Below are 14,655 nucleotides of genomic sequence, written 5' to 3'. Positions count from 1 at the left end.
TAAAATTAATTTTAATTTCGGGGGCGGGCGGGGGGGCTGAGTCTTTTTCGAGGCCACTTGTGGGCTGCGCAATTTAAAAAAAAAAGTATTTTAAAGCTGTAATGGTCTTCAAAATAATAATAATAATAAACGCTTAGATTAAAACGTGTTCCTAACTAAAGAAGCCGTTACTGCCGTGACATTTAAACGGGGAGGGAGAACGAAAACAATCCGAGGAAAGGACACGTGACCACCTTCTCTTTGGGACGCCGGCCAATCCGAGCACACGCACAAAAAAAACACAGCGAGCGCGCCGCGGAAAACCAAGGGCAAGAACGCGCGGGTCCCAGATTTGACGTCACCCCCCCCCTCCCCCTCCCTTCCACCCCGCCTCCTCAGCGGCGGTTGTCCAATCGGATGGCAGCCCGGGCGCGAGCAGCGGGGTTTGTACCGCGTCCCTCGTGGAGGCGGAGTTCTTTCTTCGATTTCCATTCGGCGAGCTCGAGCGCGTGCGTGAGTGGGTGAGCTCGAGCGCTGGTGTGTGTGAGTCTCTCTCGCTTTTTACGGTGTGGAAGAGCGCGAGACACGCTTTATTCGCAGATTTCCCACCAAGGCAGAAAAAAAAAAACAACAAGTTTTCTCGGTACTGAGGAGACCCGAAAACCAAAACGAAATACATTCTCGGAAGCCGTACGTTTAAAACCCTGCGAAAACATGTCGGCGTCGGCGGCAAAAGTCAGTAAAAAGGAGCTGAACTCTAACCATGACGGAGCGGACGAAACCTCAGGTAAGGAATGGCGGCGTCCAGCCCACCGCCATTTTTTTTTAAGTGTTGGGTCTTTAGTTTCGTTCAAGGGTGTTTGTTCTGTCGGAGAAAACGGGCGTTTTATTGCGGGAAACCTCTCTTGGTGTATCGCCGGATAGCACACGGGAGTAAGCGTGGCTAATCCTGCTGCGTGCGTTGAAGTATAGGGGGCGAGTGGGAGATAGACCGGCGAGGGAGGCCATGTTTTCCATCGTAGCTTCATTGTGTATTTAACACACGCTTGGAATAGATGTAGAAACTCGGTGTTATTGAACAGCGTGGCCGGTTAAAAACGCAATTTAACTCCCAGCTTTTAAGATAAAAGCGGTAGTTTTCTGCGGCGGCTGCTGCGGACCGTGCCCGGCTGTGTTTTGTTGCTGAATGAGCTACTCTGCGGCCTAAGTGCAGCTTATTGTTGTTTTCTAGCTCCGCCATGATGCAGTTGCGTTACTTTAGTGTTACGGGCTTCTTAAAAAACAAGCCGTTTCGTAGCTATTGGTTTGTGAGGTTTAACACTCGCTGGAGCATGTGTGTGTTTTGTGTTCATCATTTGTTTATGGTGGATACTGGCGCTCCTGTCCCGCAGGTGCTGCTGCAGAGAGGGAATGGGAAGCTTCCGAGTGAGGCCTCTCATTCAAACCACGCGGCCGGCTTCAGCAGCAGGAAACCGCAGTTTCGCTCGCTGTTCATTCAAACGCGAGGTTAACACAAAGGGATTTAAAAAAAAAAGCTTTTACGAAGGAGTGGTGGTAGTTATATTTTTTTTTGTAAATTTAAGTATACTTTACAAATACCTTGCGCACTTTGTATTAAGCCCATGTTTTTTTTTCAAGGCCGCGGGGGGTAGTAAACATGGAACATTAGTTATGATATAGCAATAATGTGGTTCACGTTTTTGACAAATTCCTAAACGCGCAAAACGTTAAGTTAATTAAATGTATTAAATACCGGTACATGCCTGCTTAATATATATATATATATATATATATATATATATATATATATATATATATATATATATATATATATATAAAATATATTTTTTACAGGATTTTAAATATGTGATCAATATTTATAAGCGCCACAAGAAGTTTATGGTTAAGGACTGGTGTTAAGGTATACACACTGACTTACCACAGTGTGTTTTCAAACTCGCAGGGCTCCCGGTGTTTTTTTTTAAAATAATAAAACCACGTGGGTTTGCCAAATTCAATCCCAACACGGTATTGCCAGAACCCTACCCGCAAATTGTTTAAATATACCGTGAATAAGTTTTGGCAGCACTGTGCAATCTGATCAGATCTGTGTTGTGTATTGAAGTTATGCTCGCCTTTTTACACATCTCTGTAGTATTACTGCCCTGCCTCGTATGGTCAAGCTTTGCGTTTGTGTAACTTGCCTCTTGTTCTGACAAGTAGAGTATCGGAGACTGTCGATATAAAAGTTGTATAATATTCGCCAAGGAAGTTGATTACTTGGAACACATTTTAATTGGTGTTTCTGTAAAACTACATCGTTTTTGTTTCCATATTTTAAATTGTTTACTACACTTGGCATTTAAAAGCACTTTCCTCCAGTTGATTTTACATGGCGTGTTGACCCGTAACAAGTGATTCTATGTTTGTTTCTCCTTACAGAAAAAGAGCAACAAGAAGCAATTGAACATATTGATGAAGTACAAAATGAAATTGACAGGTAAAGCAAAGTTCATCAATAAGCATACTGCACTGTTTTTTAATGTATGTTGTGTGATAGGGAATTTCATGAAGTGAAACAGTTTGGTAAACTTTGACAAACCTGAATAAAATCTGCATTTATGTAAATTGTGCAAGTCTACTAGAAAGATGACAATTTTTCTATATAAAACTAGAACCACACATAGTTGCTGCTAAGAACACTTATTAAATGAAAGTACCGTTATATTAATCAATCAAATGCATAATCTGTGTTTTAGATTGAATGAACAGGCCAGTGAGGAAATCTTAAAAGTAGAACAGAAATACAACAAACTACGCCAGCCGTTCTTCCAGAAGAGGTCAGAATTGATCGCCAAAATCCCTAACTTTTGGGTCACGACGTTTGTCAACCATCCACAAGGTGAGCTTCATCTCAATGTTTCCTGCACACCATGCTCCACTTAAACTTTTTTTTTTTAATAATTACAATAAACTGGATCTAACGTGTGAAGGTATACTATGGTACATATTAAATGTTCATTGTATAGTCAATGATTCAAACTGGGGGGGAAAATAACAAACTTAATTGTATGTATCAAGCTCAATGGATGATTGTACAAACAATTATTGTCAATGTGTTTTTATGTACCTCTGCTTCCCCCTGTTGCAAAATGAGCCGAATGATCCTGGAAGTAATATTGGGCTTGTGTTTGTAGTGTCTGCTCTTCTTGGGGAAGAGGATGAGGAAGCGCTTCATTACCTGACCAGAGTCGAAGTGACAGAATTTGAAGACATCAAATCGGGATACAGAATAGATTTTGTAAGTGGGCGTTTTATTTTTGTTCTTAAGTGTTCTGTGGTGAGGATCACTTAAAACCTTATCTGAATCTATTTTTATTTCTCTAGTATTTTGATGAAAACCCCTACTTCGAAAACAAAATTCTTTCCAAAGAGTTTCATCTGAATGAGAGTGGAGACCCGTCTTCAAAATCAACAGAGATCAAATGGAAAGCAGGAAAGGTATGGTATCCTTGATCTATCTGTATGTTTTAAATTGAGTTAAGCAGACTTTGTGTGCTCCATAGGGTGTGTTTTTTTTTTTTTTTTTTGCTCTGGAAATGACACCTGTATCTGCAATAGTGTAAACGTATGCAGTAGTTTATCACAATTAAGGTTAAAAGCAAGGCATATAAAACACTCAAACTGTAAAGCAGTCAAATCTTGCTAAGGTGTGGAATTCATGTTTTTATTAATAGAATAGATTTGCATGTTATGGAAATGGCTTGCTCCATATTTGGAGAGATCTGCGAGGACTTTCTTACATTTGTACTTGGAGACTAGGTCTGTCTAATCTTTTTGTTAGTTACTTGCTGTTTTGTAAGGGAGTTATGACATTTATAAAACCTGCTAGCAAACCATTTTTGGATGTGAAAGTGTCGTCTAGTCTTTGTAAAACAGTTGCACCTTGGGTTATGCTATCTCTTCATGATTCAGTAACTGTTTTGAGTATTTGTGGGATTCCCTTGCCATGCTCAGGGCACATGCTGCTAGCCTAACCACTGTGCGAATGACAGTCTGTCGAGACGCATATAGTGGAGATGGCCAGAGGTACAACAGTAGTTCATTTTGTATGGAGGACAGCACATCTGATTTTACAGTAATATTTGGTGTTCACTTTCTTAGCACACTTTCTTGCGGTACCATAATACAGGACACGGCAGCATACCTTTGCATGGATTCTGCCCTCTTCATATCCGCGGGTCCATATTTGATGAAGCTTTGTCCTTCTGAGTATTTGTATTTCATTTTTTAAACCAGTGTGTGGATGTAAATGGAGACTTTATTTCCGGAATACAGGCACGCATGTTAACGGCATTTTTCTGTCCCTCAGGACCTCACAAAGCGCTCTAGCCAGACACAAAATAAGGCAGGCAGAAAGAGGCAACATGAAGAACCAGAGAGCTTTTTCACCTGGTTCACCGACCACTCTGATGCAGGGGCAGATGAGCTCGGAGAGGTCATAAAGGATGACATCTGGCCTAACCCATTACAGTACTATTTGGTAAGTTTAATCGTCCCTAGTCGGTTTCCTATGGCATGGAAGTTTGGGTTATGTGTCACCCTCACTGGAGCCAGAGATGTGTTCACAACGATTTAGACTTGACAGATTTCAGAATCTGGTTTATTAGTACATTTGGCTTGCTTAGAAGTTTCTACTATCCTAAAATCTGTCCAGTAATTTTGCATTCAGATGTAGCCACAGAGTTGGGAACCTGGGTGCCCCAAATCAATTTAAGAATGTATTCCGTAATCTCTGATCATTCTACTTTTAATCAAAAGCTTAGGGCTTGATGGAACAGTTTTGTTTCATGTTTAACCGTTGTATGCTTAAGAGTAAGGCAGTTTTGATTTGTTAGTGTCTTTCACACACTCCTTGTATTTGTAAAGTCTTATACATAAATGTAGTAATTCAAAGGCAACAGTGCTGTATTCAAGAGCTTGTTCTTATGATGCATTTTCTGATTGGCGACCCAAGGTTTCTAATACGCTTACATTAAGAAGTTAAACTTAATCCAACCCCCCCTAGTAAGGTGTATTCATTTGAGCCATTTTGCCTGCAGGTCCCTGACATGGATGATGAGGAGGGAGATGGTGAGGATGACGATGATGACGACGAAGAGGAAGAGGGTTTGGAAGATATCGACGAGGAAGGAGATGAGGATGATGGGGAGGAAGATGAGGAGGATGACGATGGGGAGGAAGGAGAGGTAAGATAATTGAAAATAACCAAAGTGTCTGCCAGCCAGTGGATATATTAGTAGTCAAATATTATCAATCTGTGATGTCACCAGACAGATTGGCCTCAGTGTGGCACTAATGTCACTCTTAAGACTGGGTTCACTAACGTGTGCTTTGTAAAAGTTGCAGGTCTCTGTTTTATACATGGCTGTGTATTACAACTTGGTAGGTTAAAAACATGTCTGATCTAGTGTGTTTGTTACCCAGTTGTTTTTGCTGGTAACTTCATTGTTGGAGTAAAGTTTTATATAATGTGTCCAAAAGGTGATACTCTCAATTCAGTTTGATAACTTCACTGGTCTAGCAGTAAATATATTCTATGTGCAATATAATCTCAGTGTTTTCTTCTCTTTCTTCAGGATGATGACGGAGAAGATGACTAGACCTGAAGACCTATTCCACTCCCCTCCCCTTCTCCCCTTTTAACGATCCTCCAATCTCTGGGAGCAAGTTGCTGTCTATTTTTTTTTTTTTTTTTTTTTTTATATTTTTTGTGCTCGGTCTCCTTGATCTCTCCTTTTTGTCTGCACCATCCTTTCACATTATTACCAGGAAAGACTTGCCTTGGAAGTCAAGTGGCAATCTCTTTACATGAACTTCCACTTACCATTCCCAGCTCCCTCTTTCTTTGAAAAGAAACCCTTAATAGAATCGGCACGCCATCTTCTGTAGCTTAAAAAAAAAAAAAGCAATTTATATATTTTTTTTTTCTCCTGTTGAGAGCTGAAAAGTTTAAATCCATTGTGCAGTGATTTACCTAGTTCTAGATTGTCCATTTTTATTTTATTCTTTTCCCAATCCTTCCTAGGCCCCTAGAGATGGCACTCTGTTTTCCCCATGTGATTATATGGACAGTTAGGAAGTACCAGCCTGTTCCTGTTTCCTCTTGTAATAAAACGTAATGTTTGGGTCAATAGGCTAGGGTGGGGTTATTGTAGACTGTTGGTTTGGGTGGGTACAAGTGGGCGTTTTGACACAACATCACTGACTAGGGGGTTTGTTGATTTGATGCATTGTAATGTTTTACAGACGTCCACAAAGTTTGAGATGACATTTTTAAATAAAACAAAACAAAAAAAAGAAACCCATTCCTCTCTTGTGATTTTGAGCTCTGACACCTCATGGAGTATTTAAAACAAACAAACAAACAAAAAGCGTTACCTGTAGAAACTTAAATGGAATCTACATTCTAAACTTTTTTTTTTTTTTTTTCTTCCCCCCACTGGAAAGAACTGCTCAGTTTTAAATGTTAAAGTGTGCAAGTTGCTTTGTTACAATAAAACTAAATGTGTACACATACTGGCTTGTGGCTGTCTTACTGTCATTGAAGGTCTGTGCAGCAGCAATGACCAGCAGATACAGCACTCGCAAACTTTATTCTAAAGCTGTCTTAAAAGATTAAGACAAGGGAACAGCAACTGCTGGGGTAAATCGAAATAAAAAATGCAGTGTAGTGGACAGTGTTGAAAAGTGGGGGATGAATATGATGGTGTTGCTGATTAAAGATGAGAGGAGGGAGGATTGTATTTGCATGTTAAACAGCAACAGGCTTGTTTCATATGGGATCTGTTCGTGGCTGTATTCCCATTATAGAAGGTGGTGTCTGGATAAAACGGGCACTGTGGTCTTTGTGTAGATTATACATACTGGCAACAATCTGCTATTTGTGTTCTGTTTTTATATGTAACATCCTGTTGACGTAGAGGTCAAAGACTTTTTTCCTCCCTGACTTGATTTTTTTTTTTTTTTTTTGCAAAATAAATGGTTTCACAAAACTATGCTTTAGTGTTTTACCTGCTCTAAGCCTTAATCTTTTCTACAAACATGGTTTCACAGTGCAAATCCTAGTGACATCCTGAAACTTGTCTGTCAAAGGATATTTCAGTTTTGTGAAGGTATTGGATATATTAAAGGAGGGATGGTGTATACTAACTGATTTCAAAGAATTTAAAAAAAAATAAAAAATAATGCTGCAAATGCTTGCACCCACCTCCTATTTAATAGTGTAATATTTCACCCAAATAAAAGCTCACTTTAAGTACAATTGCATCTGGTTTCACAGACGCTGATCAGCACTATTAGGATAGACCAGTATTAGTGCTAACTAGCCATTGTAGGTCTAAAGGATTTAATGTTCAACACTAGAATTGAAATAAAACGTCTTTTAATTTGTTGGAAGTTAAAACCAGGCTCTGCAGTGAATATAATATGTTTCAACATCAGCATTACAGGCTCTGAACTTCTGTGGTAAAAAAGTGATAATGAATCGTTTCTTACCCAACATGACCATTGTATTCAATCTACAATACCACCAGTCAATGTTGACCATAGTAATCGTTTACTTGCACCTGAAAGATGAGGCAGTGTGGTCCAGTGGTTGAAGTCCAGGTCTTATCACCAGTTCAAATCCCAACTGTGCCACTGACTGACTCACTCTGTGACCCTGAGCATGTCACTGAACCTCCTTGTGCTCCATCCTGTTCAATCAATGTCCTATTGTAAGTAACTCTGCATATAATGCACAGTTCACAGCCTACCTCTGTAAAGCGCTTTGTGATGGTGGTCCGCTATGAAAGGCGCTATATAAAAATAAAGATATTATTAAAGAGATCCTCCAAAATAATAACAATTGTAATGTTAAAAAAGTGTTGTTTTTCTTAGAAATAGTTATGGTTTGGTTTTAAATACACAAGGCCACATTTGAGTGAGAATGAAGGACAGGGCAGTTTGGGAATCATAAAAGACAAGTCTTTTTTTTATTTTATTTTATTAATTTTTTTACATAATCTTTAAAAAGTAAAAAGCTCACACGTTACTAACTCCTAAATGTCCTTGGCACCACAAGGAGAGTGGCAGCAAAGTTCTCTTGCAGAAGTTTATCGATTATTAATGCCACAAATGTCTCCTCGGATTCTTCAAAATGTTTCTCTGTGACCTGACCCGGCCAGTTACTGGGCTGGAAAGACCAACCTAAAGCGGAAAACAGAAAGGGAGGGAGCACGGCATGGATAATTAATTCATTAAATACATGAATGGGAACACACGCCAGCTATGGAGTGAAACGTAACTGAAATAAAAACTAGAATGAACATAATATTGTTTATTTTATTTAACATCGTGTAAATCAGAGAAACTACAAATTCATATCGCAAAACTCTACCGGACGCCATAATAGTAGTACAGTATTTCATGTGAGATTTCGAAATGTCACATTTTTCGTTAAGTATATTAGACTACAAAGAATGTTTTTTTACTTTATCCTCTGAAGTATAATCACACTGTATGCTACACTGGAAATGACACTGTTTATGTTAGTAAATACAATCCACACGTCAGCTCCCTCGCTAAGTAAAGCAACTGTTCAAAGCAGTTTATTGAAGAGGGTTTATTTTTCAAACAATCTTCACTAAAGTTTCTCAAATCAAGATTTCCATATCGACTCTTTTAAGGTATTTGACTATTCGAATTTCATTAAAAAAATGCCACAAGCAAAAAGTTGCGTTATATTGGCTAGTGCAAAGGGCAATGTTAAAAGGTCGGAGGTAGTCTACACCACATCATTGTACAAACCAAACCAAACCAAACAAACCCCGCTTACCTAGATGAGCATGGCACCGAGGACACGTGGACATGGTCCAGGAGAATCCGGGGAACCAGCTGAAATGACCGTCGGCCGGCCAGTGCTTATGCAGCGCCGCTTGCTTCAACGTGATAACCTGGAAGCGTCGGCCGTGGGGGTTTTCAAAGAGCTGCAGCGTGACTTTTTGGTCTCCGATGACGGTGTCGTTTCGCTGTGCCAAAGCCAACTTGCTGGCGATGAATTTCAGGTCCAAACTTGATGCAATTTCATAGCCGCAAGACCTGCAGAGCAGGATATCGCCCCCTCTCTTACTGCTGCTGGCATGCACGCCTTCCTCGCAAGCGTTGCTGTAACAGAGCAGCCAGGAAACCAGCAAAGAGACCTGCACCAGCAGCAGCATGCTGGTAATAAAAAGCACCGAGCAGCGACTCGAATAAGAATCTCTCTCAGTTTCAATAATCACTGTTTTAAAAAAAAAGGTGGTTCCTGTTAAACAGACACAAGACAGAACATTTGTTATAATGTTGCCGTAGTTTCAGTTTTTACAATGTGCCATTTTAGCATTTATTTACACGTCAGGATCCACGCGTACTTTTAATTTTAGAATAGTAAAAAAAGTCAAATAATGCTTAAATAGGAGACACGCGAAATACTACCTATTTCAATCACTCGGCTTTTGCGACTCAAATCAGTCCTGTGAAGTCGTAGACAAAAATGTGAGATGTTAATTTAAGCCACAGCGCCGCTTACTGACTGGAGGTTTAAACCTGGAGTTTTTAAGTAAAAATGTTTCCCCTTCTGCACGTACTTACACCTTGTAAATCGTATTTTATTGTTCTTAACGCGTGTATCACATTGAAATTACTTACGTAGCATGATAAAAAAAAAAATATGTTTAGACCCTTAGCAACCACCACTTGCGTTCCTGTTGCCAGGGAAGCAGACGCTCCGGGCGGAAGTGGTTCCGCTGCTGGTTGGTAAGTGCGGATTATTAGCCATGAATTCGAGGATATTAAAACACAACAGATAGTTTGCAGTGTTAATGCTGCCGTCAAAGACATATACACGATAAATAAATACACGTAGCAGCACTTTTAAAATATAAACGTGACACTGAATCTATTCGTGCGTGGATTTATATGAGTTTCCATTGGAATGCATTGATATATTTGGAGCTATTTTAAAAACATGTAAGGACATTGGCGTTATTAAATTGCATTCATGGTTAAGTTTTAAAACCTAACGTATATATTTTTTCCTGTAACAACTAAAGCTAATAAGATACCAGAAGGACACAACGATTTTCTTGTATGGAAGCATTCGCTATATAATTTTATTGTTTTATTTTTACAATGTTTACTGACGAGACTTTGGAGACGGTGGGAGCGCAATCTCTTTGGAGGAAATCACGGCTGCTGCAGCAGGAGTCGGTATGTACGATTTCATTTAAAATAATATCCACACGCCCTTAAATATTGTTAGTTTGTGGTCGTGCACGATCTGGGATAGGGTTTTCATATTGAAAGCAGGGTTATTTCTCGACTTACTGAAGCAGCACATCTCGATCAGATTATTTAAAAATATAAGCGTTCATCAGAAACAGGATTTTGATAGTCTCGTTTGTTCACATTCCCTGCATTTCGTTTAACTCGCTTTTTATATTTTGCTCTCGGTATTTTACTTCACAGTTTATATATTTAAATGTTTGTCTGATTTGTTTACTCTCAATGTATAGCGATTTCAGCCACGCCAGCTGTTTGTTTAAAACCTGGACTGGCTCAAACTGCAATGCAAATTGAGACATACATAGAAAGTGTTATAATGTGGCCGTAATTTTTACTTTTAAGAAAACCTGTCAAACTGCATTATTAAAAACTGCCGAGGTGGAAGTTCAGGCGGGTGACACTTCAGAGAATGCTACGCAGACCGAAGCAGACGAACACCGAACGCAGCACTTTGCCCTGGAGCGGGAGTCTCCGATACATTACCCTGGCCTGGGGGAGTTTTTACACAGCGTGGAGGGCGTGGTCGTTAAGGAGTTAAAAAGGAATGTGAAAAGCCATGCCTTTGAGGGGTTTGAGGTGAACTGGGAGGACCAGAGTGAAACGGTGAGGATTATTATATTGTACCTTATTGTTTGTGTTAACACTGTGGAATTCTGAAAGATTTGCTCAAACTGCATTGATTAAAGTCAAATGGAGAGTTTTTGTATCATAAATATATATGTTGAAAAGCGCCCTGTGGTGTGAAGCACATGGAAGATCTGGACCTGTAGCTCTTGTCTGTCTAGGTGTCGTGCTTACACGCTCTACAGTACTCAGAAGCTCAGGAGAGTGGACTCCAGGTTACCAGTCTGTCCTGGAACACCACAGGGTCTGTGGTTGCGTGTGCATACGGCAGGTAAGCACCCACACTGCAGGAGTACAGAGCCATGACCACACGGAGCTCAGTGTTATTAATCATTCAAACATTTCAGCAGCAGACGCAGGGTTATCATGACTCCATGTTCACTGGGACAGTTCAGGCTTTTAAAACTCACAGCCCCAATGCATTCTGGGTAGTGTAGTCCTGCTTAAAGAAAATAAGTGAAAAGTACCCGAGACAGGTAAAACGTACCAGAATGCATTGGGGGTACCAGTTGAAAAGCCTGAACTGTCCCAAGCTGGCCCAGTGCATGTGGAGCCATAGGTAACTCTAAGCAGACTCTAAAAAATGTTAGTGATTTCATAGTTTTTTTTTTTAAGGTAGGAATAAAATGGTGTTTTCTTGAAGTTGTTACTGCGAGCAGCCAGAGCGAGCCTCGTACTGTGCAGATGCTGGAAGCTGGGAGAGGAGGTGTTTTTAAATTATTATTTTTTTTAATTCAAAGGCTGGACGATGGTGACTGGAGCACGGAAAAATCCTTCGTGTGCACCTGGAATCTGGACAGGAGGGGGTTAAATCCGAAGCGTCCCGATCTGGTTATAGACGTACCCACTTCTGTGATGTGTCTGTCCTTCCACCCATCCAAGCCTTCTCTTATTGCTGGTAGGCAGTCCCTAAAACTGTATTTTCAGTGGCTAAACCTGCCTGCATTGATGACTCGTGTGTGCTGGTGTTTGTGCAGGAGGCCTTTACAGTGGGGAGGTGCTGGTGTGGGATACCAGTCGAACCCAGGACCCTCTGTGTGCAAGGACAGCGATGTCAGACGAGACTCACAGGGAACCAGTCTACCAGGTAATCTTTTTTACTGCGGGTCCGGAATCCCTGAAGCTGCGTGTCACAGGACACTGTTTGTACGCACAGGTCCACAATTAAAACAATTCACTCCTGATAGAAACGTAGTGTGTGCCCCCAGGCCAGCTTATACTGTGAGTGCAGGAAGCAGTGAGGAGTGTGTCTTGTCCCGCAGGTGCACTGGGTGCCAGGAGCCAGGAGAGGGGGCGGGTTCAGTGTGCTGAGCGCTGGGGCGGACGGGAGGATCCTGGTGTGGCAGCTGGACAGCGAGGGGCAGCTCACACTGAGTGACGGCTTCACACTGGTCACACAACAGGTTCCACGCAACATCAAACTGAGCAAGGTGAGTGAGAGGGGCAGAGCAAGCCTGAAGGTCGCTCCGAGCACGGTCAAGGAGGGAGTTACACAGTTTCACAATTTATATATCAATCTTGAGTCAGTAACAGTGTAAAATGCATATATCCTCTTCAGTGACTGCGTGCACAGCTGTACCATGTTATCTGAGTGTCTGTTTTAATGGCTTGTTTGACCCGGTCCCCCAGGCCCGCGGGGACAGCCTGCTTGGCGTCACTTCCCTGTCTCTATGCCCCTGGGACTCGGACATGTTCCTGGTGGGGGTGGAGGGCGGGCTGGTGCTGAAGTGCTCGTTCTCCACGCGCACCCCTGCAGCGGTGAGCTCACCCAGCAGCGGCCTGGCCCTGAGGGCCCCGGCTCAGTTCTCCTTCTCCAGCCACGCTGGCCCCATCCACGCCATCCACTGCTCTCCGTTCCACAGGTGAGTGTGCGGCTGCGGAAAATTGCTTCAAAATGTTAACTGCAAAAAGCTGCCTGGTGTTTCTTAGGCTTTAGGGTCAGAGATCTAGCCTAGGTAAGGTCAGGGTTCAGGGTTTTATAAAGTAATTGTCATAGTAGTAGTTCCACACTGTTCCACACTGATGTTAACACTGTTTTGGATAATGTTAGGCAACATGCAGTAATCTTTGTAAAGACAAGTCCTTTAAATATGATTGAGGTTTTAATTATCTTTTTCCTGTGATAGGTCCAAGCTCTTGCAAAAGGACTACTGCGGCATGTTTTAGGGTTTTGACTATATTGTGAAACATTCCGACATGTTCTAAGAGAGGTGGTTAACAGCACAAACAGAAAAATACAGTTTCATTCTTGATGCGATTACCTTTCTCTATAAAATATGCAAGTGCAGTGCCCTGCAGCCTGTCCAGAGTGGGGTCTCTCTGGTGGAACCTTTGTGTCACAATGTTCCAATCCCTGCGGTTTCCAGGAACCTGTTTCTATGTGCTGGGATGGATGGCCACACCCACCTCCGCTCGCTGCTCCAGGCCACGCCCCTCCTCTCTCTCCGCCTCTCGGACTCTTACCTCTTCAGCGTGCGCTGGTCTCCCACGCGGCCGCTCGTCTTCGCTGCAGCTACAGGGCAAGGTAACACCCCATTCCTGCCTCTCAAAAATCTGTGGGTTTATTACTTCTGACAAGACTGGTTTAATTACAGAATCCAGTTTATTAAACCTGAACAAAGAATGTATTTAAAAGCCTCTTGCTGTTTTAATGCGGTGAAGGTTTAAGTTCCAGTGTGTGGTAGAGAATAGCCTTTGTTATTGAGAGATATCAGAAAAATAATCTGGTAACATCGCACTCTAAATAAACGAAGCAGCAACAGATGTTTTTCCCCCTCCAAACAGATAAACTATACATGTAAAATGCTTATAAATGGATGTTAGGATCACCTTTCCTTCCAGGTGAATTGATGGGGCTGTACAAATAAAGAATTTGTATTTAAAAGTTCATGATGGCACACCCGTGTCACTCACTTCAAAGCTAACCATGTGGTTCTGGACCTTGTGTGGTTTCTAGTAGCTTCTCTGTTGGCTTGCTGGTCTCTCAGGACAGGCTTTGTTGGCTGTTGGGAGCATGAGATTTGTTCAGAGGAGCTCCCAGCTACCCCTGTAACGAGACTGGGTCATTGTTCTGTAAAGAGGCTTGCTGTGAATTGTGTTGCAGGATCAGTAGTGATTTTTGATCTGGGACGGGGTTCTCTAAGACCTGCTGCCACCATTGAGCAGGACGCGGGAGGGAAGCCCGTTTACTGCCTGGAGTTCAACCCCAAACAGCCCCACCTGCTGGCTGCTGGCAACGCTGACGGAACGGTCAAGATCTGGCAGCTGAGCGCAGAGCTGATAGAGCAGGGGCAGAGAGAGGCTGCACAGCTGGAACAGCTGGCCAACGAGGCGACAGAATGAGCTGAACCAGCTTCAGGGTGTGTGTGTGTATATATACATACATACATACATACACCAACCTCCAGCTCACTGTTTGTACAGTTCATTGTAAATTTATACAGTGAAGAGATTTTAATATACATATTTAATAATTTCTTATTGGTTTCTTATTCATGCCTGTGTGTATTTGTATCATAGAGCCATCCAAGTGTATGTATCCCTTGCGACATCTAAAATGATTATACAATTAAATACTAAGTAAAGATGTGTTCAGTGCAGAAATGTCTTTTTAAATGGATATTGCTATGTAATGGTGACGTTCCAGTTACCGCTTACATGAAACACACTTTTGTATTTAGTAATGTT

The 14,655-nt window shown here is 41.7% G+C and overlaps 3 protein-coding genes across 3 annotated transcripts; 2 read left to right on the top strand and 1 right to left on the bottom strand.

Annotated features, from left to right (window-relative positions):
• The first annotated feature begins 456 nt into the window (after positions 1-456).
• Positions 457-6,558, top strand: LOC117422141 (protein SET). Its single transcript, XM_034036829.3, has 8 exons — positions 457-766; positions 2,422-2,479; positions 2,739-2,881; positions 3,177-3,280; positions 3,367-3,480; positions 4,352-4,522; positions 5,082-5,228; positions 5,619-6,558. Exons 1-8 carry the CDS (start codon positions 694-696, stop codon positions 5,640-5,642), a joined length of 834 nt encoding a protein of 277 aa, XP_033892720.1. The 5' UTR covers positions 457-693; the 3' UTR covers positions 5,643-6,558.
• A 1,427-nt stretch (positions 6,559-7,985) lies between these two features.
• LOC117421814 (uncharacterized) lies at positions 7,986-9,563 on the bottom strand. The gene is made up of 3 exons (XM_058986849.1): positions 9,496-9,563; positions 8,858-9,325; positions 7,986-8,229 (listed from the first exon to the last, which is right to left on the bottom strand). Exons 2-3 carry the CDS (start codon positions 9,237-9,239, stop codon positions 8,075-8,077), a joined length of 537 nt encoding a protein of 178 aa, XP_058842832.1. The 5' UTR covers positions 9,240-9,325; positions 9,496-9,563; the 3' UTR covers positions 7,986-8,074.
• Positions 9,564-9,685: 122 nt separating this feature from the next.
• Positions 9,686-14,556, top strand: LOC117396911 (cytoplasmic dynein 2 intermediate chain 2-like). Its single transcript, XM_058986847.1, has 9 exons — positions 9,686-10,269; positions 10,687-10,947; positions 11,130-11,239; positions 11,709-11,866; positions 11,946-12,055; positions 12,231-12,398; positions 12,598-12,830; positions 13,335-13,492; positions 14,072-14,556. The coding sequence occupies exons 1-9, from the start codon at positions 10,192-10,194 to the stop codon at positions 14,308-14,310; spliced, it is 1,515 nt and encodes a 504-aa protein (XP_058842830.1). The 5' UTR covers positions 9,686-10,191; the 3' UTR covers positions 14,311-14,556.
• Positions 14,557-14,655: the final 99 nt, after the last annotated feature.

This window comes from Acipenser ruthenus, chromosome 15, assembly GCF_902713425.1.
Source record: "Acipenser ruthenus chromosome 15, fAciRut3.2 maternal haplotype, whole genome shotgun sequence".
Taxonomy (NCBI): domain Eukaryota; kingdom Metazoa; phylum Chordata; class Actinopteri; order Acipenseriformes; family Acipenseridae; genus Acipenser; species Acipenser ruthenus.
Note: the sequence above shows the minus strand (reverse complement) of the source record. Positions and strands in the feature narration are given on the sequence as shown.